Consider the following 26,490-nt stretch of genomic DNA (forward strand, 5'->3'; position numbering starts at 1 on the left):
CTTTGATATGTTTCACCGCAAACTGTGCAGATTTAAGTTTAGTAAGTTATTAGGGATGTCAGATAATTTTGGTGCATTTTCATATAATATTATTGGCGCTGACTGTACCTCATCGGCTCACCGATTAATTTCTATTGCTTATTGTTCTAAAAAACACGCAAACGCCGACCTTGCCTCGGGATTTCTCCTAGACAACCTAGTCCACGCTAACTCTTACGGCAACAACAGAAAGTCCGTTTTACCTTGATCAGTCGGCAAAGTGTTGTCAGATTGGTTGAGAAGTCCGTGATAGATTGCTTCGATTTGTCGGGAATTATACTAACGAGGTTGTCTCCTTGTCCGTGACACCGGCTGTTTGTGGCGGTTTAGAAAAAAAATGTAGCAGCTGTCAATAGATTAGTCATTCGTGAATAATAACTGAAGAATAGTCACTGACAGAGCGCATTATAGGGAAAAACGTTTAATAAGAGAGTCGCAATTTCATTATCTGTACTTTTAGGTAAAACGTAAATATACTCTGTCAACCAAGTCTGTCAGTAAATAAGAATAATGAAAACTATATGTATCCTTTTCTTTTGGGGTGCTAGAAAAAGGTTACCTATAGTTTTCTTGGTTCTTATTTACTGACAAACTTGTTTGACAGAATTTAAATATTAGTACATTCGCGGGTACTTACATCGTTTGTCGGTCTGTCACTGAGCGACCTGTTTGCAACCTTTTTATTTGGTCTATACCCATGGCTTAGGGAGCCTTTTGAGGGTAGATTTTGTTTACGTTTATTTAAATACCTAAAAATACAGACTATAAAATCGCGTGATATAATTTAACCTCTTTCATTTAAAAATACATTGTTAAACCTTTTTTTCATTCTGTAATTCTTTCGTATGCTGATTTTCTACCAACTAGGTGTATTATTATGCGTAATAAAATAATAAACAAGATGTAGCTAATAAACAACGGTTTTTTTTTTATTCTGATCAGCCAGATACGTGTTAATTGGATCGAAGTTATTTCCATTGTACCTACTTAACCGTAATAACTATAAATCTGGCATACCGCAGCTTCGCTATAAATTTCTTTTAACATTTAACTCGGTGCAACCATCCTTCGAGGTGTCGTTAAGCATTTCGACCTCGTGTAAAGGCCAGTGAAGAGAATAATGAATTTTATAGACTGGCAATCTCAACAACATTACATTAAAGGCCTTCGATTCCATATTATAGCTGGTCTGTAATTACAGCAAATGCTGAATTCAGCCCTGTTATTTTTTTTTTAATTTGAACTGTTTATTTATTTAAATATTACATCTTATATCTTAGCCTAATTTATATTTATTCTAGATAATGTTGCCATACTGTAGTTAGAATTTTTTAAGTTTCTTCAATTTTAATTTCACTTTTTTTTTCACATTGTACATACATAAGTACAATAAGTAGGATATTAGGTACAATATTAAGAGTATTGTAGTCTAGTTCATATTAACCCGACTTCGAAAAAACGTACTAGAAGCCGGTCCGATTCGTTGTAAAGGCTTACAATATTGTGTTTTATGACAGAAGTATATTGGTTCCTGAGTTACTGACTTTAAGACAAGTTTGATGTCATATAGATATATTTTGTTATTTTGTTTAGTAATTTCTGTTTGTCCTTTGTTTGATGTCTTCTAATAAAATCAGGAAGTAATTTGGTGTTGTAATTAAAGTGAAGGTCAAATAATTATACAAATAAGCACTCTGTAGTATGGATATAGCACTAACACTAAATTAGGGTCGGCACTTTTCGAATCGCAAATGTCTTAAACTTATCTCTTTTAAATATTTCTTATCGAGAATTTAGTTACATCCATGTCCGCTTTATCATACAAAAAACTCTCGTCCATTTGGAAATAATTGACGAAAATAAACAAAACTATGGACCTTTTTAGTCATAGGCTTTATTAACTTAACTTTGTATAGACAGTCTTCTTTAAAAATGTCTCTGGTACAAGTACAATACACTTTTATCACGAGTCCGGTTTACAAGAAATAACAGGCCTAGCTTATACTTGTTTGACATATCCTATTGTCCTAGTTCGTTGGTCATTGAGATCTAAGCCTTGAGCGTTTGTCAATACGGATGTTTTTAGTTATTTCAATTCGTGTTTTATCTGTGGGCTTGATTGGGGGCAATTTGGTACAAGATCACGGAATACGGAACAGAAACCGGAAATTAGTTTATAAATACAACAGGATATAGGGAATTAATAGTCGGTCGGTTGACTGCTTGAGTACCTACATGTTCGGAGTTTAAAAATTCAATTTGTTTACTATGACATCAGTTACTTATGAATTATGAGTATGATACACATCACGAGACCTCACAGTGCATTCACAATGTTTCACATGATCTTTATGAAGTTATGACACGAGAAACTTAAATTTTTATAAGTAGCTATATACAAAGACAGATATAACTCCGTATAGACAGATACAGTCTAAGAAAAAAACATACCTCAGTACTATACAGAAAAAGGTACGGTGCCCTAGTAGCATTACACCTTTGGGGTACGCTCAGCTAGATGGCGCTAATATTAATATTTGACATTTTAACACATATCAAGCTAACAATATGGGCTAAATTGTCAAGACTGAGGTTCAGAAGTTTTAAGCTTGCATCGAGAGATGGCAATCTATGCACTATGATTACACATTTTGCTTTGACAGTAACTCTCTTTGATACTCGATCCTCTTTGCTATATATAACATAATATATCTAAAGCTATAAAAATTTAAACTTATCATGTTATAAGTACAAATTTTCAGAGCAATCTAGTTAGCCCGCATTCCATGGGCTATCCCGTACAAACACATTATATTTCGTGTGTTGCGGTTTATTTTTTAAGCGATTCGCGCTGCGCCAGCCAGTCCAGTAAATAAGTAATACGTTTTTGTGCAATACTTTGACATTTTCGAGCGGTGAAAGTGATTCAATCGACAGGACGATACATTTTGATTAAAAAGTGATCGATGAAGTTATGGTGAAAACGCGGAACTTTAAAAATAAATGTGCTCCGTCAAACAATGTAAATAGACATTCGCAGTTCCTTACATATAAAATATAAAAGTACATGGAAAATAAAGTGCGTACCTAAGTACTGACATTCAGCAGTGAATAAAAACATTACAACTGGTGGACAGTTGTAAGTGACATGTATACAACTTATTAAAAATGGATAATTCTAAATGAATTCTCAAAGTGATGACAATAATATAGTAAGTACTTCAAAGAACTGAAAGGTGTTGTGTCCTTGATACCATGAGTCCTGCGTCATCTACGTGTGTTTGGTTCACGGGGGATCATTCCGGCAGTAAGGCGCAAAGACTGGAGCAGCAGTTGATAATTCAGTGTTTTCGATTCTTTCCAATATTTCATAACATTGCGGCGTTTTCGTACATACGAGTATCCCTTGTTTTGTTTTTAATTTTACTGTTTTTTTTGCTACTTCTCTAATGTGAAAGAATAAGTACTAATATTAATTCGTAATAGGTAATAAAAATTTGGAAAATTATTTTGAGAATTGTTATTTTTAAGACTTAATTTGCTGCTTGATGACGAAATAGTAGTTACGTATAATTATGGTTAAAAGCATGGCACATGTTAATAAATTTTTTTAGCTCAATAGTAATTAATAGTATCATTTAATCTCAACTTTGCATTCAGTAATTCAAATTGGTAAACTTAACAAATGATTTCGTGCACTTGGATACAACATTCGTCATAGCGTACAGGTGGGCCGCGTCATCCGCGACACGTGTTCACATAATATAAGGGATCGGTATGTAGCTTCTGTTATTACGTCTCGAATTTCAGTTTCAACATAATGCATTATTAATGTATTGTGCAATAATTTAGATTACTTCAAAATTATCGTATTTAACTTGGCAATTGCATATAATTATAATCTTACCGACTTTTGACCATATTAAACTGAAAATTGGTATTTAGAACTAGATTGTTAAGAAATAATAATGTACCTACTTGAATGTTTCAGATTTTTTTTCTCGGAATTGACTATAATATGTTTTACGGATTTAACAATGTGTGGAAAATAAATATATTTAAGATCTAATAAGAGATAAAAAGTTGGATTATTTTAAATTGGTGTAAAATGGATATGGAATTTGTTGGTATATGAAAAGTTTTTGTTATTTAGGTATAGGAGTGTCAAGTTTTGTTTTATTTTGCGACGGATTTTATGGCTAGAGGTTTTATTAATGTTGGTAATTTTATGTACTTATAAGTAAAGGGTGGAATAGAAAAGAATGGTTTGTGTTTTGAAATTAGGTATGTGTGCGAGATTTTGGAAGTCGAGTAAACTGAAGCAGGTATGTTTTTCAAAGAGCGACTGGTCTGATCAACCAAGGGTTGTTGAAATTCTTATTTGTTGAAGTTTTATGGTGTTGGTTTGATTGTGGTTGGTAATTGAATGTTTTTTTTAATGAGTGTTACTGAATCGATATACTTATAAATATGCCTATCGTATCATCGGCAGCCCGAGAGGGGTCATGAGCGATATGGTATAGCAAGGGTACGCCAGGGTACAAGGCAGGTAGGGAATCCTTGGAGATCTGATCATGATTTGATCGAGCATCAATCGTGAAGACTCCTTGGACACATGGAAGGTTATTATGTAAGGACGTGTTAAAAGAACTGCCTGTGTGAGTTAATATATTGTATGTGTGCGCGCTTAAAAATAAATATCCTTGTATCCTGAGCAAATAAATAAATAAATATATAGTAAGGTCGGCCGGCCAGGTAAGTAAATGCGTTGTGTACCCTTGCCAAAAAAAAAAAGAGAAGCACGCTTTAGATGCACAAGTAAATACAGTGTTATTATTATGATAAAAATAAAGTTAAGACGTCTATGAATGAAAGTAAGACTTGCAAGTAAATAATGAGATAAATATGATGTTCACCCAAGGTACCCTAGATTGGGAGTTCATACTCGTACTGTACGAACTATCTATTTGGATTTGAATTGTATCGACGGATACTTATTTCACTGTGGATTTTTTTATTTACTTAGTGTAGTTTTAAGTTTTGTGTTAAGTCTTTGATGTTGTTTACATTTTGTATTCTGGTTATTTTTATACAAATATGTATAATTGTTTATTAAACGATTCGTCATCAAAGCAAGCATAGATAACTAAGTGTATAAGTTGTATAACCTTTATAAAAATACATGGGTACCCACCCATGGTAATAACTATTGTATGGTGCCCTTAGCGTATAATGGAAATTTGTGTTTATTTTAGACAAATTTTATAAGTAAAACTTATAATTTTCATTTACCTATTGTATAAGTATCTCTTTAAAATTATTTTTTTTTATTCGTCAAATATTCTTTCTTTGAACTTCAAAGTATTTTTACTGTATAGTATGCCTAATACCTATATGTGTAAAAAAAGATTAAAGCAGGCGATCATTTACTGGGAATAATTTTTCACATTGGCTTACAAAAAGATCCTTTACACCAGACAATTTGCAGATAATTCGCGTTTGTACGCGACAACGGTAGACTATTTTTATGTAGTCGTTTTAAAATGAGTGAGTAACTGCGTTTGTATGAAGAACGTTTGTTGTTGACTCTCCAGTCATTTATCGTTAGTTACAATCTTTTGCAACGGAGAATGCTATTATATATCAATTCCAGAGCTATTGCTCCTGGTCGTTGAACTCTTGAAGAATTCACTAATGCCCATAAATGTTCAATCATTGCGAGTGCGACTTCTGCCTATTGCGAACATCGAAACGAAAACGTATGTTTTCCGTTATATGTGTACCTATCCACCACAAGAATAAGTTACTTAATAGTGAGAACTCAGTGGAAAATGTTTGGAGAAAGTGATCACCCCCAACGGTTACTTACGAGAACTATAAATAACATACCTACAGCTGGGGCCCATTTCTCGAAGCTACAAGTTACAATTTACAAGCGGTTGTCAATGTCTAATATGACATGTTGGAAAGAGACTTCCGCTTGTAACTTGTAACTTTCAGTTTTGAGAAATGAGTGAGTGCTATACATTTTCTGTCATAAGAACATATCATCGGAAGATCAGCGCTGGAAGTCACCAGCAACACGTTGAGCTGAGGCCATTTCGTGGCACTTCATTATTTTCTGTCTTGTTGTTATTATGTGTATTTTGTCTTGCCTGTGTTCACGAATAAATGTTTATTCTATTCTATTCTATATTGTTGTTGGTAGACAGACAATACTTATTTGTTTTAAAAGGGGACAAAGTTGTTGTTGAACCGCACGTGCCAATATTAATATCCTTTTAAGGTTAAACTGACTTTACCACCTAGTTTGCCATTGATATGAAATTACTTTGCACTCTTGTGGATAAAATGCAATTTTGCAATCTGTTTTCGAATAGCAAAGTACCTAAGTTGGTGTGGTGAAAAATATTTTTACTAATTACAATATACTTTCACAGTTGTGTGGATCCATTTTAATGAAATGTTAGTTTGAATAATTTTCAGTGTGAATGCAAATTATTTTCGGAACGCACATGCGTCAGTAGGTACATGTGCAAGCGCAGTAATTTGCGAGCCATGTTTCCACAAGTGTAAATTACGTAAATTTATACAACTTTGTTACTTCGCTTAAATTATCCCAAAAAGGTATATTTTGCACCTTAATTTATGAACTTTCCGTAGATATTTCAAAGAACAAGCGGTCATTTCTCAAAATTTTGCCACCCCCACCTGTCAGTACGTTTATGTTAGAACTTTTTTTTTAGTATACAATATCTTCATAAATAAATTATCGATACATATTAAAAGACAGTTTTTACATAGAGGCCTGATGCTTTGAAATCGATTTATTTTATATTAATGAAATAAATAATAATTGTAACTAAGTTTTGTCGTTCACCTTCCGTGTCCCAACGCGGAGTACTCATGTTTCGAGTTGTTAAAAGTACACAAATTATTAACTTTACTTACCTTTATTGCTGTATTTTATTTGCATATATCCTTAACTTTTAAAACTAGAGTATCTGATAGTAATATTACACTTATGTTCCAAGTTATTTGGCTTTAAAGTTTGTCCACGACCGTTTTTGTCGTTGACCTGTCGAGACAAACTCGCAAGCACTGTGCGATCCCTACTCCACCTCTGCCGCCCCACCCCACATGAATCGAAGCCGCCAGTATCGGCCATCACCTGTAAGCAACGGCACGTGCTCACTACGCCTTGATTAGAAAATAGAAATTTTTTATTACCTCGAACGGGAGTTTGTAACGGGTAAGTAGTCGTTATTCTGTCAATCATAAACTGGTTATTGTTTGAGATAATGCATTAACTGTAACATATGTTTCGTATTTTGTTGCTTATTTTTAGGCAGCCTAAATATTTAGTTCGTTTGGTAAATACTTTTTGAGTTTTGGCGAAATAACTGGCATTTTGTCGGTCACCTGTGCATCGTTCACCTGGCTAAAATAGGCAAGTGAACGACATTTTGGGACAGGGTGATGACAATAATGATAAATTTACCAATCGTAATAATACTTTTTTACACCTTCAATATTTGTTTTGTGCGTTAAATGAGAAAAGTATTACTGTTATATCGGTTTAGGCTGCATTTCTCAAAGGATTGTTGCTTTTTTGTGGTGTGTGTCCTTCACCTGTGCGATAAAGCCAGGTGAACGACTCAGTGACAGGAAACCGACACGTCGATCACTTGTCATAAGCCAGATGAACCATTACGAGGGGCGATCAATCGGATCAATAAGTAATGATAATGAGTATTAACACTTTCGAAACCGGGCTCTACGCGGCGCTACGACATTTTCGCTACATACGGGGAAACCCATGTAATCGGCTACGCTTCTACGAGCGGTGTACCCGACAGTCGGGTTCTTGGTAGCGAAAGTGTTAAAACATAATCTAGAATATGAGTATTATGATAATAATAATAATGAGTATCCTTATATTTTTATAATTAAAAGTAACTCTTCTGTGATTTATTTACATATTTTAATTTTTTCATTTGTATTTTGCCCCCTTTAAAAAATTAAATATTAATTATAGTCTAAATACCGTGTAAGTAAGCAAGTGATTGCTTGAAGTGAAGTCACTTCATTATACTTCAGAGTAGCTATTATATTATAATTTTATTTAAAGGTCGGGTATAAAATATTAATGACCCCCTTCCTTGAGATTTGGGCGGCGGTTAAAAACTATTATAATGCTGATGGGCAGGTGAATGACGTCCAAATCAGGTGAATGACCACCAAACTACAGGTGATCGACTACGGACGCAGGTTAGCGACGCTTGTCGTTAACTTGTCAAATGTGTCATACAAATTTGTATTAATTTGTCGTTAACCTGCTGCTGTTGTCGATAACCTGTGTATATTTATCCTTCACCTGATCATGATGTCGTTCACCTGAATTTTAATCGATTATAACTTCTAAAATAATTAATTGATATCGGTGCCTTTGACATTTTTGAAATGTTTGAGACGCATTCAAAGGATCCCTACAATTTTTTTTTTAAAAATGCGACATTTAAAAAAAAGCAAATCTTTCACCTGTCGGTGCCGAAATTTTGAGAAATGGCCAAGCGTTTTATCAAAGACGTAGGTATATATTCGTAACCGTCAGATAAAGTTTAAGAAAAAAACGTACCTCAGACACAGAATACATATTAGTACCTACCTCAGGCCCCGTAGCCGATTGGCATTTCTCCGACGCCAAACGAAAGCGATACGCCGCTGGCTCTGTCGCGCCAATACGCAAGCGCGATAGAGATAGATATCTAAAAAAACGTACCTCAGACACAGAATACATATTAGTACCTACCTCAGGCCCCGTAGCCGAATGGCATTTCTCCGACGCCAAACGAAAGCGATACGCCGCTGGCTCTGTCGCGCCAATACGCAAGCGCGATAGAGATAGATATCTACTAGCGCTTCGTTTCGTGAGCGTTTCGTGAGCGATTGTGCCATTCGGCTAGCCACCCTGAAGTACTCAGAACCATCAAGAAAAATGTACGATATCAACCATGAAAACCTTTGGTTGAATCTGGGCTAGATGATGCTGATGGCTGCTCTAGAAGCTTTAGGATACTTCTTAGCCAAACAACACTTGACATATTGATATATATGACGACCGGTCTGGCGCAGTCGGTAGTGACCCTGCCTGCTACGCCGCGGTCCCGGGTGCGAATCCCGGTAAGGGCATTTATTTGTGTGATGAGCACAAATATTTGTTCCTGAGTCATGGATGTTTTCTATGTATATAAGTATTTATATATTATATACATCGTTGTCTGAGTACCCATAACACAAGGCTTCTTGAGCTTACCGTGGGCCTCAGTCAATCTGTGTAAGAATGTCCTATAATATTTATAAAAAACATAAAACATATTTATTCAACTTTTCATTTACACACAACATTCAGTGAATTTGAAAAGCAAACCTTTTGTGCCTTACCAATAGATTCCTAATTCCTGAAATTACATTTATTTCTTTATGTTCACTGGATTATTCTGTTTACTGGTAATTTAAATAAATAGAATAAACATGTCAAAACATCCGCTACTAATTGAAATTGCTTCCTCTTATTTATGTCAACAGATCATGACGATATCTTTAAAACAGGCAGCAAGTTTTTAAGAGTGACACAGCTTGATTTGTGGTTCAAATATAAGACTAGGGGCCTGTTGCATAACAATTTACAACTTGTATTACAAGCGGAACTCTCTTTCTTATAAAATGAATTGAGACTACCATTGTAATATGAGTTGTAAATTGTTATGCAATAGGCCCCTGGATACAATACGGATGTTGATATGTCAGTATCAAATATGATTTTTATATGACATTTAACATATATCTCATCAATATCATATCTAGAGCTAATGTTTCAAGTATGTCAAAGTTCGAATAAGCCCTGGGACGGTATTAAAATGTCTTTATATTTTTCATAGTTATAGAATCGAACCTGTTTTCGACTTGCCTAATATTCTAATTGTATTTTACGAGCTTATCTCTCAAATATTCCTTCCAAGCATATTGAAATGTTTTATGGGTGCCAAATTTTTCATAGTTAAAAAAAAATTGCTTTAAGAATAGATGGCGATGCCGACTGACTAACGATCTGCCAAGTCTGTGCTCCATTATATTTCATACTGCGCTTCATTCTAAAATTTGCATAACAATTTGCTAGGAATAGGAAAATACCTATTCCTATGTTTACTTCATAAACATCGGTCTTCAACCCGCTGTTACAAATCACTTTGTTTTTAAATCGATACTCGTTTCAAACAATTTCAAAGAGCTGACGAATCTTTGAAAAGCGAATGGACTGTTTCATTTTCATTTCTCGGAAACCACCGTAGCAGTGTAAAAAGCAAACACAATGCTTCAAAATCATCAATTGTTATTATTGATGACCGTAATATAACTAATGGTTTTACCGGTTGCGGGTTGCAAATGATATGATCAGATTTAGATGTTTTCTATGAACGCAAACGCATTAAGTCGTCCATAAGTTCTCGTATACCTAATTAAAGTTTTCCACTGTCAGTTAGAAAACTATGCGTTACACTGACTCCGCCTCCGTACAGCGCACTGGTATACACAGCACACAGATATTCGTACTCTTTTTAACGTATTTTTATTGTGTTGTTCCAGAGCGAGTCGAGCTACACATCCTCGGAGGAAGGATGCGGCGGCGGCGAGCGGCACGCCGTGCTGAGCTACGAGCAGGTGGCGCGGCTCAACGACGTGATGGACGAGGTGGTGGCCATCCACGGGCGCGGCAACTTCCCCACGCTGCACGTGCGCCTGCGCGAGCTGGTGGCCGGCGTGCGCGCGCGGCTGGAGGCGGCGCAGGCGGCGGGCGGCGCGGGCGTGGCGGTGCGCGACGTGCGCCTCAACGGCGGCGCCGCCTCGCACGTGCTGGCCGACCGCCCGCAGCCCTACTCCGACATCGACCTCATCTTCACCGCCGACCTGCCCACCGCGCGCCACTGCGACCGCGTCAAGGCCGCCGTGCTCGGCCACCTCGCCACGCTGCTGCCGCCGGCCACGCCGCGCCGCCGCGCCTCCACCGCCGGCCTCAAGGAGGCCTACGTCTCCAAGATGGTCCGCGTCAACTCCGACGGCGACCGCTGGTCGCTCATCTCCCTCGGAAACTCTCGCGGTCACAAATCCGTCGAGCTCAAGTTCGTGGACACGATGCGACGTCAGTTTGAGTTCTCCGTGGACTCGTTTCAGATCGCCCTAGATTCGCTCCTCGCTTTCCACGAGTGCGCGGCGCTGCCCATCGGCGAGAACTTCTACCCGACCGTAGTTGGCGAGTCGGTGTACGGAGACTTCCGCGAGGCTCTCATCCACCTAACGGAAAAGCTGATCGCGACACGCCAGCCCGAGGAGATCCGCGGCGGCGGCCTGCTCAAGTATTGCGCGTTACTGGCCAAAGGCTACAGAGCCGCGCGGCCGGATCGCATCAAAACGCTGGAGCGATACATGTGCTCGCGGTTCTTCATCGACTTCCCCGAGCTCGGGCAGCAGCGCGCCAAGCTCGAGGCGTACCTCCGGAACCACTTCGTGGGGCGCGAGGAGGAGGCGCTCAAGCACCGCTACCTGACGCTGCTACACGGCGTGGTGCGCGAGTCGACGGTGTGCCTGATGGGCCACGAGCGGCGGCAGACGCTGGCGCTGATCGAGCACCTGGCGTGCCGCGAGCTGTGCGCGCGGACGCCGGTGCTGCTGGCGCCCGGCGTGGGTGTGGGCGTGGGCGTGGGCGTGGGGGTGGGCGTGGGCGTGGGTGGGTACTACGTGTGCGTGTGCGCGGCATGCGCGGCCTGCGCGGCGTGTCCCGCGTGCGCCGCCTCCTACTGCCAGTGCTGCCGCCCGCAGCTGTGCCCCGCGTGACCACGCTAGGTCGCCGTGATCAGAGACACGTGATTCTTACCTTCTTTATCGATCGATGAATTTAGTGCCAAATGTATATAATAAAAAATATATGTATATGTATGATTCACTGTCCTATAGGCGAGTGTATATAATGTGTTATTAATTACGCTTCGTATTCTTGGCTGGATTTTAATTAGGAAAAAATGGGAAACACCAAAGCGAAAAAGACAGGCCGGTAGACTTACGCTTCTTTTGGCGAAAGCGAATATTTCAGTAGATAGAATCGAGTGACTCTAGAGTACTCGAGCCGGCACGACTTGCCATTGAACCTCGCGGCCTTCTGAGCCATATCGGTAGCTTCATGTGGAGACAATTTACCCTGTGTCAATTCGAAGTTGCTCACTTTACTAGTACACAGATCAATTCTCACCAGTCAATTCTCCCGCAAGGCCTCCACGGTGGTGCCTGGGACCTACTAGCTAGTCACTACTGATCACCAAGCTCGGTGAGGAGTTCAACTAACTCTGATTGGTTGGTGGCAGTATTGCTGACTATTAGGGCCCTAGACCACCAACCCCGCTCGATTGCTAATAATCTAATCAACTATTGTAATGTTAGCTAGAGAACTAAGCAGAACGTATTTAGCCAACGCTTAAGGTCAAACGTGAAGTAATTTCTAGTCGTACTCCTTTCGTGTTGATAAGTTAATATGTTAGCAGTACGAAAATTATTTTCCACGAAATATAATGGACGCATTGTTAGGAATAAGTCCGAGTCGATGGTCTGCCTATAAAAAAGACTAGTTAGTTATTGTTAAGCTTTTTATGTATAAAATTGTCTCCATAATTTTAGTGGCATGTCTCTCAAAAAACCCCGCTCAAATGTCAGAGGCGTAACTTTGACTCGAGCTTCAACTAGGACTGCTTTGGAAGATAACGATATTTCAGTAGCAAAATAAAAGCTAGAAACAATCCGGCCTTGTCGTTGGCCTTCAGAAACGTTTAGTCGGGTTTAGGGACGAATATACGAACGTTGTTAAACCAGAAAACGCAAATGCAGACAAGGAATTAGGCATAGAGTGTCCTCTCGGGGACGGCAGGAGCGGCCGGGCGCACTTACAATGTCTGTTTAAATGATCTGTGAAGCGCAAAGCAAGGCCGAAGAGTTCAGTGCTCGCCCGGCTGCCACACGAGATGTACTGAAGACGTATTTTATTACTATGTATTTATATAACGTGTATACATTTGTCTTGATCGCTCTAGTATTGTATACGGCTTGGCATACGAGAGTAACAAATTAAGTTAATTATAAAAACAAAAAAGAGAAAAAGCAAAAAAAAAGACTAAGGTGTGTACAATATTAAAGTCCACTCTTGTTATTGATAGAGATCCATTTATAAATATTTTAAGAATATTTACAAGTACTAGAAGTCACGTCGAGAGCGTACTTATGGCGTTTCAACTTTTAACATTTCATCAATTACAGTAAATATTGTAGGTGGTATGAAAACATGTGATTTAATTGTTGTAGAGTAACATACTGTTGTCGATGATTATACTTACATACATTATAATGTAGATTAAATCCAATAGAGAGATGTACTATTGTTGTATTTTAATGATATATAGATATACGAATGATTGTGTAAACTGTGTCCGGCCAATCGTGCATGTCTTAGATATTTGCCAATGCATATTCAAATAAAAAATATATGTATACACATTATTGCATGGAACTCTTGAATAGAAGTAAGATGTTTAAATATTTTTGATTAGTCGAAATGGCATTCAGAGGAATCAAGTACAAGGGCTCCTAGAGTCACTCACGTATGTTGTCGCACGGGACGATCCGACTTGCTCACTATCGAACCAAAATTTGAGATCTCATTTTTTATTCCCTCAAAATATTTCGGAAATGTAAGAACGTGTTCAATTTATTTTTAACTCGTACTTTTGTACTGTCAACACTGGATTCGTGTTCTTCCTACCTTTTCTAATGTGGTACGTACATCTTATAGTGAAGTGTAAAAGTGTGTATAACATTACGAGAGAGGGAAATTACATAAATATTCATCATAGCATCAAACAACTGATTCATATAACCGATACCAAAACATAGAAAATCTCATCGAATCCAGTGGCTTTTGCTCTTGTCATGACTTAAGAATCACGAATTTTGAAACGCTTTTCGAATTCTCAACACTTTAATTTACGAGAGGTGTATTGATATTATAATATATCAAGTATTTAGAGACGTGTATATTTCCTAAGTCATTGAGGGCGAAGAGGGAGAGGTCCGGTGTCTCGCAGCGTTAGTTTTAAAATCTTAAATGTCATGGATAATGTTAAAATTGTTCCGAATGAATCCCACAGACCTCACTGTGAGTTGTAGACATCTAATCTCCCTAATGGTGAACCTACACTGGCTGTTATAAGTGTTATATAACACGGTGTTAAATAACATTTTATAGTGTGTTATAAACACGGTGTTATATAACATTTATAACAGCCAGTGTGGGAGCACCATAATGTCAGCGTCTAGTCAACAATTGCGCAGTGACACAATTTTCTATGACGCTGCTGACTAGACGTTGACGCTCAGAAGGCTATGGCGTCTCGGACTAAACGAACGCGGCGGGACGCTGGACTAGTCTGTACTTAGAAGTAAAACAAGTACATAATTATAACTAACGAAATCTAAACCATATTCCATTTGTACCTAATAAGAGTGAATGTAAGTTTATTATCACTAGTTATACCTCTCGCAATCGAGACAGGCATCTAAGTTGTGATTTGTAGTCTTTTCGACAGGTCTTTTAACGTTATCTATATTGAATATTATCATATTTTAAATAACTGTGATTATTATACCTATATTGTAATCTATTATTGGCAGTACCCGGTATGAACTACCTCCTCGCTTAAACTAAAATTCTGATAAATCGTGCTTGTATTGTATTAGAAAATATATTTTATTACCGTTGTACAGACTCAGATGATTATTCCATACATTGTAGGTTTCAAATTGTACAACTTCGGTCTTTTTGGTAAATGGCAAAATTAAATTTTAATACAGTGCAAAAAATATCTTTTGATACATGTTTGAGCCGATTTAGAGAATGTTTTACATTCAGGAACTGCTGTTGTTCAACTGAAAATAATGTATTTTAAATTATATCTAAAAGAACAAGTAATGTGGTATTCTTGATGAATGAGTTTGCGGACGGCGTTGTCAATGCCATTGTTCAAAAAAAAAAAATACAAATTATTCGGCCAGTATTTTTAAAACTGAACTTTATCACTTTGACTTAAAAATGGTTACATTCTGTAATACATGTTGTGAAGGTTGATTACAGTAATCAACTTGAAGGTCATATCTGCACTTTGCACTAGATTAATTTCTGCAATAGCTCTTCCGTAGAAATATTTCGTGACGCTTCCATGAAACGGTCTAAATATTTTGGAAATGTTTTTGCAAACGAGAGACATTGCGGTTTATTATAGGGTTTTATTTTTCTAAAGTTACCATCAGTTTCAGCTAGCCTTTCTGTGTAATGGTTAATTTTATATTGTGCACGTTATAGGGCGTCTGCGTACTGTCTGTTTGATTATTTGTATATATTGTAGGGGTAGATAGACGAGGCGATGTTTGATCTGTGAGACGAATTATTCTTGATTTCTTTGTAAAATGGATTGGCCGCTCTGAATATTTGGCAACTTACGTCTTTATGTTTGTAAACTTCAAACAAATCACGAATGTTACTGTAAAGGTACTATTCCATATGATTCTCCTAATCTGTGTCGTAATATAAAGGCGAAGGTACTTTGTAACACAAGCACGTGTGACGTGTAAACCCGGTTTTGCATTTAAAGTGATATGATATACGTTGGAAAACGCCATTAGCTCCTAACCGATGCATTTACACATTTGCTCATTACGCAATCAAAGCTTTGCAATTCAAATTTAGAATTCTATTTTTTTTTTTTTTTTCATCCTATTTTGAAAGCTGGAAGATCTGTTCGGGATTTAAAAAGGCTATTATGAATGAGTTGAAATTCGCTAGGTTCGGTATTGGGTAGAAGGGTTTGGAGTTGTAAAAGTATTCTTTAGTAGTGTAAAGTACGCAGACGCCTAAAAAGGCGTGGCTTCGCGGGATTCTTGATGGAAACAAATGACAGCGACACTGTGAACGCAATGGCTGAAACGGACTCGCATCCAGGTCATAGTTTAAAAAAAACACGTGTCGCTGCCGTTTGGCACTTTGGGTGGGTTATTCGTACTACTTTTATTATTAGTTTCCCACGTTTGTGTTTAGGTGACAATCATGTATGTAAGCTGTTGCGTTACTGTATAATTTCCTTGGTAAAAGGCATACAGATGTGGTGGCGAAAAACACTTATTTTTTTTAACAGAAAATTAAAGAAACTGGCGGCATCTATTCCTTTTGGTCTTTCTAATCTGAGAATGATTTTAGAGATAAGGCACCTTGATAGATATTGACATTATTCTTTTCGATCACAAAACAATTCTATTCAAATCTCAAAAGTTGTTCTTTAGAACACACACACATAATTTTAATTCAAATACACTGTAATCTCTCTTTAACTTATTATAAACTTTCTATGATCAAGGATCGAAATATCCATCTCCTTAGGCTTTCCTCAATGCTATCGACATAGAAACAGCTCTAGCCGACCAAAAATCTCCCGTTTAAGTAAGAGGACGCTTACGCGTCGTCGTCCCTGAACGCAGCCAAACGCATGGTCATACTAACGAGCGATTTTTGGCCGATTCGGCGTTGATATGTTTGGAGAGACCCTTACTGGCACGGGTCATGTCACGTGTGGGCCATTTTTTTTTCAAAGTTGTCCACCCCACTTTTTTTGGATTTGGAATTTTTTATGTGGTTTCTACTCAGAATAGTGAGCTCTTTCAATTCTAATAGGAGAAAAAAAGTGTCCCAAAGGTTTTTTCCCATTCCGTTACCATTTTTTCATAGGTACATTTTGTATGGCGGTAAAGGAATGGAAGGTTCGAAAAAATGTATGGAAATCTTGGGACATTTTTTTTTTCTGAGTATTAATCGCGTAAAAAATACCCATGTTACAAAAAAGTGGGGTGGACAACTTTGGAAAAAATGGCCTGTGGCATGGATAGTGTCATGGGATAGGTATTTAAAAGTGTACGAATAACCCACCTCGGTGGTCCGAGGGCCGCGCGATGCCGGCCGGTCGCTCATATGTTACCCGCGACGGCCGACATACAGACTCTCTTTAAGACATAGTCTAGCATATAGCCTAGTTTTATCAAATATATTTACATAGTTATTACATAGTTATTTCTTCCGTCGCCCACCCGGGCTGAGCTACACTGTTGTTGCGATGTTTAATATAAGTACTATATTTGTGAGGAGTTTTAAGATTGTAAATTTTACAGAAAATTAAATAAAAATGTTGTGAAAATAAATTATAAAAAAGTGATAAACAGTGATGATTGTCTTTTATTTTTAACCCAGATATAAGGAGTTTATTATAAAGGTAATAATTATAAAGTACTAGAGGCGGTACTAATTACCTTTCACTAATTATACGTTGTAAACTGTTGTTTATAAAATGCTTCATAATAAGCTCTTTACACGATAAAAGTACTAGGTAATTAAATTTTTAAACTATAAACAAAGGATAAATACCTACTGCAATAAATCTGACATAAATATTGTTTATGCAAAAAAATATATGTATTTCAATATTTACGTTAATTAAGGTTATATACCTTTATCTAATCACAACAATACATATATTACTTGCACATACAGTATACAGTTAAGTAGGTCATACAGAGTATTTACCTTATGTGCAGAAATGTGAGTGTGTTTAGTAAAACGTCCCACTTTGTCGGTTACCATTACGGCGAGATTTACTTGTGTGTATGAATAAACTGACATAGCGGCTTTATAGCAATCGTGGGACAGCAAAGTGGGACGTTTTTCCGTACACACCCACAAATATGTATGTTTTGCACATAAGGTGAATGCTAAACGACCTAGTGCTCGCTATCATAGTACTAGTAGGTACTAGGTACTAGGTTACTAGGTACCTACCTTTTAAGGCTACTGTGCATAGTTTAGAAAACCAATTTTTCTCAAACATGCAATGAAATATTGTCTTTACGTTCCTTAAAATGGGCTGGGAAGTATCGCTTTTTGGGCGCAACAACTCGAGAGGACTGTAAAGGGATTTCATATTATTTTTCAGGCCTTTTTTTATTTCATTGTATGTTTGAGAAAAGCACTATACATGCCTCGGCGTGAAAACGGATTCCCGGCCTCGTATCCCTATCCTATATACCCACTTGGCCGGAAATCCTCATTTTCCCGGCCTCTGATGTAATGTACTATTAAATCAGGCATAGCATTTTTGGGACATAAATTTAATAAGTTGGGTCGGAAATGTCTGTCGCATGCACCCACAGAGGTGGGCAAAAATTGTCACGGTCTGGGTGCCGCAAGACGGGCGAGGATCTGGCAGACCTAGGCGGAGATGGCGGGATGACCTGGACGCATATCTTAGCGACTGGCCGGAGATTGCTCAAGACCGCGACGGATGGAGATCCATGGGGGAGGCGGCCTTTACCCAGCAGTGGGACACCATGTAGGCTATTAATAATATAAATTTAATAGGCAATCTTGAGGTCTTTCTTGAGGGCTTTGTCAAATTTATTATAACGACCGGTCTGGCTCAGTAACGACCGGTCTGGCTCAGTCGGTAGTGACCCTGCCTGCTGAGCCGCGGTCCTGGGTTCGAATCCCGGTAAGGGCATTTATTTGTGTGATGAGCACAGATATTTGTTCCTGAGTTATGGATGTTTTCATGTATATAAGTATGTATTTACCTATATAAGGTATATCGTCGCTTAGCACCCATAGTACAAGCTTTGGTTAGTTTGGGGCTAGTGGGATATATTTTTTTTAATAAGCAGGCAGGCAGTTTACAAAGTGTCATAGCCTGTATCCTGTGTGAATCGGTGAAAAAAATCATCATGACGCATTTTTGTTTCGCCCCATGGTTGACTGATAGAGAATGCCTAAAGGCATTGACCGCCAATTGTACTTTTTTTGTGTGCAATAAAGTTTAAATAAATAAATATCTTCACAATAATTCTACGAGCCCCTCGAGAATAGATGAGGCGGGCCAGGGGCCGCCTGTATCTTTCGATATCTTGTATATAGTTTTCTTTTTTTTTTATGGGATAGGAGGCCCACCCGAAACACCAGAGGTGTAGGAGATGCGTTGCCGGCCTTTAAGATGGGTGTACGCTCTTTTCGGATGGTTTTTAACCCCCGACGCAAAAACGACGGGGTGTTATAAGTTTGACGTGTCTGTCTGTCTGTCTGTCCGTCTGTCTGTCTGTCTGTCTGTCTGTCTGTCTGTCTGTCTGTCTGTCTGTCTGTGTGTGTCTGTCTGTGGCATCGTAGCTCCCGAACGGATGAACCGATTTAGATTTAGTTTTTTTTTGTTTGAAAGCTGAGTTAGTCGGGAGTGTTCTTAGCCATGTTTCATGAAAATCGGTCCACTATGTCGGGGTCGGGGGTTTTTTCAAAATTTTAATTTTGTGGTTAGGTTAGTTTTTGGAGATATTTGGTCTTGAAAGTATATTTGGGTCTAAAATTCATCCTGAAATATAATATGTAAATGTTAATCTAAAATTAAAGCAATAACGATATAACACGGGACTGACAAAGCCCATACAAAACAGCGTACCCCTGAAATATATGGGCTTATTAGGCTTAAAACTAGATGGCGCTGTTTCGCAACCTGGAAGTGGCCAAACTCACATTTTTGCGTGTTTTAATTTTTTTTAAGAACAAATGACATATTTCTTTATTTTAATATCATGATATCATGTCAATACACATTTTGAAAAAAAAAAAAAAAATTGTAGGCATCATCAATGTAGTTATGATAGTATTTAATAGGTGGCGCTAAAAATCGAGGTACGATTCTTAGTATGAAGATTGTAAATCCATACTTAATATTATAAATGGGAAAGTGTGTGTGTCTGTTTGTTTGTCCGTCTTTCACGGCAGAACGGAGCGACGAATTGACGTGATTTTTTAAGTGGAGATAGTTGAAGGTATGGAGAGTGACATAGGCTACTTATTGACTCTTTCTAACGCGAGCGAAGCCGCGGGCAAAAGCTAGTCCTATATAAATAATCCTTGATTAAAGTACCTAATCACGTTAAGGACTTTTTCCCCTCACTAGCTCGGAAACACGTGTTTTGTCCTTCAATACCAGCGGGTAAAAACGCATTTTATCCACTAGTGGGTAAAGTAATTTGACCTTGAATAAAGTCAAATTAACTGCTTTAAAATTGATAAAAGTAGGTGAATCTAGAAATAAAGATGATTTACCACCTGTGGAACTACTGGAAGCAGTGATAAACGCATTTTTTGCGTTGTATTGTAGTTTCAAACGCTTTAAAATGAGAGGAAACAGTTTTGTGTTACACTCGAAAGTTACTTCAAATAACTCGCAAGTTCAGGATTCTATTTCGAACTACTCGCTTCGCTCGTGGTTCAACTATAGAATCCTTTCACTTGTCGTTTTTCAATTACACACTCGGCGTTAAAATACAACTTTGCCCCTCAAATTGTACAACAAATAACTATTAATATACTTAACACCCGTGAAGGAATAAGTAGTAGGCGATGTTTAGATATTTAGTACCGTTTTCATATAGGTAAATCGGGGATGTCCAACTGTCCATTTCATTTATGGCTTATGCCACAAGTGATACGTATACGAGTCCTGAAGTAAAATCATACATACATACATACATATAATCAAGCCTGTATCCCATAAAGGGGTAGGCAGAGCACATGAACTACTAAGTTTCAGTGTCACTCTTGGCAAAAAGGGGTTGAAAGAAATCCAAATTGTGACATTGCAGTGACAGGTTGCCAGCCTCTCGCCTACGCCACAATGTAACCCATATCCCACAGTCGACTTCTACGACACCCACGGGAAGAAAAGGGGGTGGTGAAATTCTAAACCCGTCACCACACGGGGCACAAAAACCGTACCTACAATAAAAAAAAATACCTTAACTGGTTTTGTATAGAGATAGAGATCCGACATGGTTTAGAAAACCGATTTTTGAAACATATTTAGGCAAAGTTATAATCTTCAAATAGGTTTAATTTGCTGATGTTATAGCATATTAATTAGTTCTTATTGGTACTAATTCATGGCCAAGTAGATAAGTAGCCAATTAAAGTAATTATCAAACAATGCATTTTATTACATACTTTATTAGCAAAGGTTATTTGAAACATTGATAAACGATTATCAAGTAATATTTGTTTGTTAAAATAATATTAAGTAAGTAAATAAGTAGGTTAACCTATTTATTAGTACATTACATCAGAGGCCGGGAAAATGAGGATTTCCGGCCAAGTGGGTATATACGGATACCCGGATAGGAGGGATACGAGGCCGGGAATCCGTTTTCACGACGAGGCATGTATGGTGCTTTTCTCAAACATACAATGAGATAAAAAAAAATGCTCTAAAGGACAATATTTTATAAAAAAAAGTAACTTTGCAGGCCTAGGCCTAAAAAATAATATGAAATCCCTTTACAGTCCTCTCGAGTTGTTGCGCCCAAAAAGCGATACTTCCCAGCCCATTTTAAGGAACGTAAAGACAATATTTCATTGCATGTTTGAGAAAAATATAATAATTTTAACGGATTATATAGGCATCGCGTAATTTAAAATCATATAAGTATCGACTTTTCGAGTCCTTAGCTCGTTAGCACTAAGCTCGTGGTTAACAGGTGAATTGAAAAAACTTAAGTAGGTATAGTAAGTATTGTGTCCTAGTGTGGAAGAAGCGATTGTGGACGACAATGAATCCTGAACGAGCCGGAGGATGGAATCCTGAGCATAGTGAGGGGCTCAAGTGCTAACGCCGGTTTGGTGACACAATACTGCTTTTCACATTACCTGCTAGTATCAGGAGTTGAATGTAAATCATAAATATAATAACATAAAAAAAAAACTCATAATTTATAAGCGTCAAGTTGTACCCTACTAGCAGGTAAGACAAGTCAGTTTCCGAACAGGTGATGTGAAATTAGTAAATACTTATATTGACCGGGATATAGACCGTGATTACCTTTTTGATTTTTGTTGAGTCAAACCGGGGACCCGGCAGACCGCGTCGGCGATGGTGGGATAACTTGGACTCCTTTTTGAAAGATTAGCCAGATATTGCTTTAAACAGGGACAAGTGGAAAAAGAGGGGGGAGGCAGCAGGCACCCAGCAGTGGGACATATTGGGCTCTAAATAATAATAATTGACGTCCCGAAATTTCGGCGCCAAAGTTGTGTAGACAGCGCGCGATCTACCCTCATTCGCGCGCGTCGGCTGCGTTCACTCTTAGCGTTACCACTGGTCGCGTTTACAATCGTTGGTCTGTCCAAACACACTACACTCACAGTGTCACTACTGGTTTATTACACAAATTTATTACTATCCGTGAATCATTTAAAACACTTAGCCCCTTAATCATGAACGTTCTCTAAAGTTATCAAGCCGATAAAGTTCGTTTGTCCCTTTCTATTACACCAATACGTCGGAAAGGGACAAACGAACTTTATCGGCTTGATAACTTTAACGTACGTTTATGAATAAGGGGGTTAAACTTTAGCAAAGTCAGCTAGAAAAGTTCCATGAACAATACGAAAACAAATCAGTGAATATCAAAAGCAACTTATGTCCGCTCGCTGTATAAGCGGCGCGGTGACGTCAGCGGCCGGCCTAATATGGTGAATAATTCCAACGGGACCGCGGCCTAAATACAAAATACAATAGTTATGAGCTTAGGACGAGTTACTTGTCACGTAGCACAAAATAGACTGAGCTAATTTTATCGGACTATTTTAGTCGCTAGCGCAACAGGATACATCCCTTCAACCCTTCTGGTGTTTCTGGTGTTTTATGCAGTGCACGAAATAAAGCACCACATAATTAGAAAAATATGGATAGTAGTTATGTTTAAACATAATTTATATTTAATAAGTCAAAGAGAAAGATATAAAGTAAATGAATTGACCGTGTCACTCCTCAGTATTTCATAGTAATTCCATATTAGCAAATCGTTTTGACAGTTCTTAAAAAGAAGCTGATTTGACTAGTAGGAAAGTAACCTATTAAGGTACATAAAATTGTGTAAGTAAAAATATTATCCACGTTTGTAAGGAGACTCGACCTTCCCCTGTCCTCTTAAGGTAATTTTAAAGTTAAATCTACAATTTTATTGGCTGCACGGATACGTCGGGAGTCCCTTGACTTACTAAAATTAAATTAAATCTTTTTTAAAATATAGGTTACACGAGTTACACCTGCATGACCGAGAAATACGTCCCGTTTAAGTCACGAAAGCAGGGTAGCACATGATTGACGGGTCAGTATCTCGACGCGACATACCTATAGATCCCACGTTTTTTTTTCCTGTACTATTTGAGTTCTGTCTATGACACTTGAAAACATTCCGAATTATTTAGGTACATAGTTACGCATAGGGTGCATTGGGCTAATTTCGAAAGTCGTCTAATTTCGAAAGTCATATAAAAATCACCATTAGATATTTCCACAGATTTAAGATTTTTTGCTCTGAGGATATTTCCGTCATATCAAGATTCCCCGAGCATTTCTATGATTCGAAATCACCAAAAGACACCTTACTGTGTTCGTATAATATTTTTGAAAAAAAAAAATCGATCTCATCAGGACCATTTCTGGAACGCATTAAAATGAAAAACACCGCATTATACAGGAAATAATATTATGGCATATTTAGTGTTTTTTCGGTTCAGGTTCAATGTTCTTTTAGAAAACAGGACTGGTTCTATTCGGTGACATTTGGCACGGGCTCCAGATAAATATTAAAGTTGATCGTGAAATATTTTGAGGAAAAGTAAACATTTCAACCTCGTGCTATTAATAATCTTGGGAAAACATTTGTAATTTACCATTTCGGATAGGGGCAATCTTCTCCGCTAGGACATTTTGCATAATGACACTTTTTCTCATAGTTAAGAAGGATCAAAGTGACACTTTTCTATTCTAGAACTCTAGTTTTTTTTTTCTGGATGATAGGAACTTCATTTCCACCTTAGGGAACACTTGAATCCGTAGGTAATTATTGTTAATTTAATATTTCAAACGTTTTTATTTTTATTTTGGCTCTAATTAACATTGTGGCATGTCAATAATTAATACTAGCGGCGGATATTATAATTAATTTTAGAGTCAGATCCGGCCACATTCCATCAGGGAAGTTTGCATTTCTTATGAAAAAAGCTAATTCACCAAATTGCGATGTGTGTGGACAAATTGATGATTTACTCCACATTCTGATGGAATGTGATCGAAATCGGCAGCAAAGAGAAGCGAGAGGAGGTAGGGCATAGCGAATGGTAGCTGAAATATGCCGTAAAGTTACTGGATCACTACATGCCCTTAATAGACTTAAGCACTTCTTACCCATCAAAACAAAAATACTGTTAGTGCAGACATTGATTCTACCCATAATTGACTACGGCGATGTGACGTGTTATCCCGATTTAACTGTAGAGCTCTTGAACAAGTTAGATCGTTTACTTAACAACTGCATTCGTTTCATTTTCTGTCTTCGTAAATACGACCATGTATCATCTTTCCGTGTTAAACTTGGCTGGTTCCCTATACGTGCACGTCGCAACATTCGCATGCTCTGCACGCTCTTTTCTATCATTAACGATCCTCAATCTCCAGAATATCTTAAATCCTTCTTCAACTACAACGGTGTTTCTCGGATTCGCCAACTGCGCTCTTCTGGCAACCTTTCCTTGTCAATACCATCTCACCGAACAGGTTTTATGTCCAATTCTTTCTCCGTTCAGGTGTCTCGTCTTTGGAATAGTCTCCCAGTCAAACTTAGACAATGTCCGAATAGATTTGCATTTAAAAAATCCCTGATTAAGTACTTTGCTGGTAGAATGACAAATCCTTAGTATTTCATTTTTGTAAGTTTCATCTGATGTCATATGTATGTATGTATTTTTTTATGTATTTAAATATATTGTATGTATGTATATTATTATCTGTGTGTAAGTATGTTTATTCTTTTATATATTACATATAGGTTAGCTTAATAATATTGTGCAAATAACTTAACTATTTTGTTCTTAATATAATTTAATGTTGCACCGCCTACAATTTCTCTGTTTTGCCCGAAGGTTGACTGGTAGAGAATGCCTTATAGCATTAAGTCCGCCTTGTGTACAATTGTATTTTCTTTGTGCAATAAAGATTAAATAAATAAATAAATAAATAAATGATATTCCGCTTTGTGTGGTAGGGCACAGCACAGCGGATATCGTCTCGCTCGAATCTAGAGCAGGGTGGCTAGCCGAATGGCACAATCGCTCACGAAACGCTCACGAAACGAAGCGCTAGTAGATATCTATCTCTATCGCGCTTGCGTATTGGCGCGACAGAGCCAGCGGCGTATCGCTTTCGTTTGGCGTCGGAGAAATGCCATTCGGCTACGGGGCCTGAGCTCAACTGGGGTAGTACCTCCGCCTTACAGAAGACCGCAGCCAAATAGCATTAGACCCTACTCATAGTGTTGTGTTCCTGCCGGTGAGTAAGGCTGCCAGAGCTCAACGAGGGTGCGGTGTGCTGATGACGGGAGGACTTACGGAACTAACTTGTTCCGTCTATTGTCCTTTGAGTCGTCGGCAACCCGAACCCTCCTTAGAACTTGTACATTCCTTTTTGCTGTGTACTTAACACATCAAAAGGGAGTGTACAAGTTTCTGATAGGGTGGCAACGCGCTTGTGACACTGTTTAAGTTGCAGGCGTCCATAGGTTACGGTGACCGCTTTACATCAGGCGGGCCGTATGCTTGTTTGCCACCGACGTAGTATTAAAAAAAAAGCATTTTTGCAAAAATTTTGTTTAAATAGACTGAATGTAGGGTATGTTCAGAGTATTCTCAACAACCCTACATCTGACGCAACCTTGTACTTGTGTAGTTTAGTGGAGAGCCGCCAGTAGATACACAAGTATAGGGGCTTCTAAATATTATATTATAAAATAAGTGTATGTCTAAAATCTGTTGTTTTTGAAACGATGGAGCTGCCATGTCAAAAAAGACAAAAGCTCCTAAATAAATAAATATAAAAAAAAATTGACTCAATAAGATTTAAGTAACATAGAAAATCCACAAAATCAGGGCAGCACCAGTCGTGCCTCTAGCGAATACCCTATACTACTACACTTAACTATTCATAATTCATAATTCACATTATGAAACTACACTAATACCGCGACATAGTAGACCGATTTTCATAAAACATGTCTAAGAACACTCCCGACTAACTAAGCTTTCAGCAGACACGTCAAACTTATAACACCCCGTCGTTTTTGCATCGGGGGTTAAAAAGTCAACACGTTCGCTGAAAACACTGTATGAACTCGCCTCCGTCCACACAAAGCGTGTTACCCAATACAATCACAATC

The 26,490-nt window shown here is 38.0% G+C and overlaps 1 protein-coding gene across 1 annotated transcript in view; it reads left to right on the top strand.

Annotated features, from left to right (window-relative positions):
- LOC125242638 (terminal nucleotidyltransferase 5C) overlaps positions 1-16,472 on the top strand; it is a 55,517-nt gene extending 39,045 nt beyond the window's left edge. The window contains exon 2 of the mRNA XM_048151471.1: positions 10,687-16,472. Within this exon, the coding sequence (XP_048007428.1) occupies positions 10,687-11,931 (1,245 nt within the window). The 3' untranslated portion in view covers positions 11,932-16,472. The remainder of the gene's footprint in view (positions 1-10,686) is intronic.
- The last annotated feature ends 10,018 nt before the right edge of the window (positions 16,473-26,490 follow it).

Source organism: Leguminivora glycinivorella, chromosome 3 (assembly GCF_023078275.1).
Source record: "Leguminivora glycinivorella isolate SPB_JAAS2020 chromosome 3, LegGlyc_1.1, whole genome shotgun sequence".
NCBI classification, from domain to species: domain Eukaryota; kingdom Metazoa; phylum Arthropoda; class Insecta; order Lepidoptera; family Tortricidae; genus Leguminivora; species Leguminivora glycinivorella.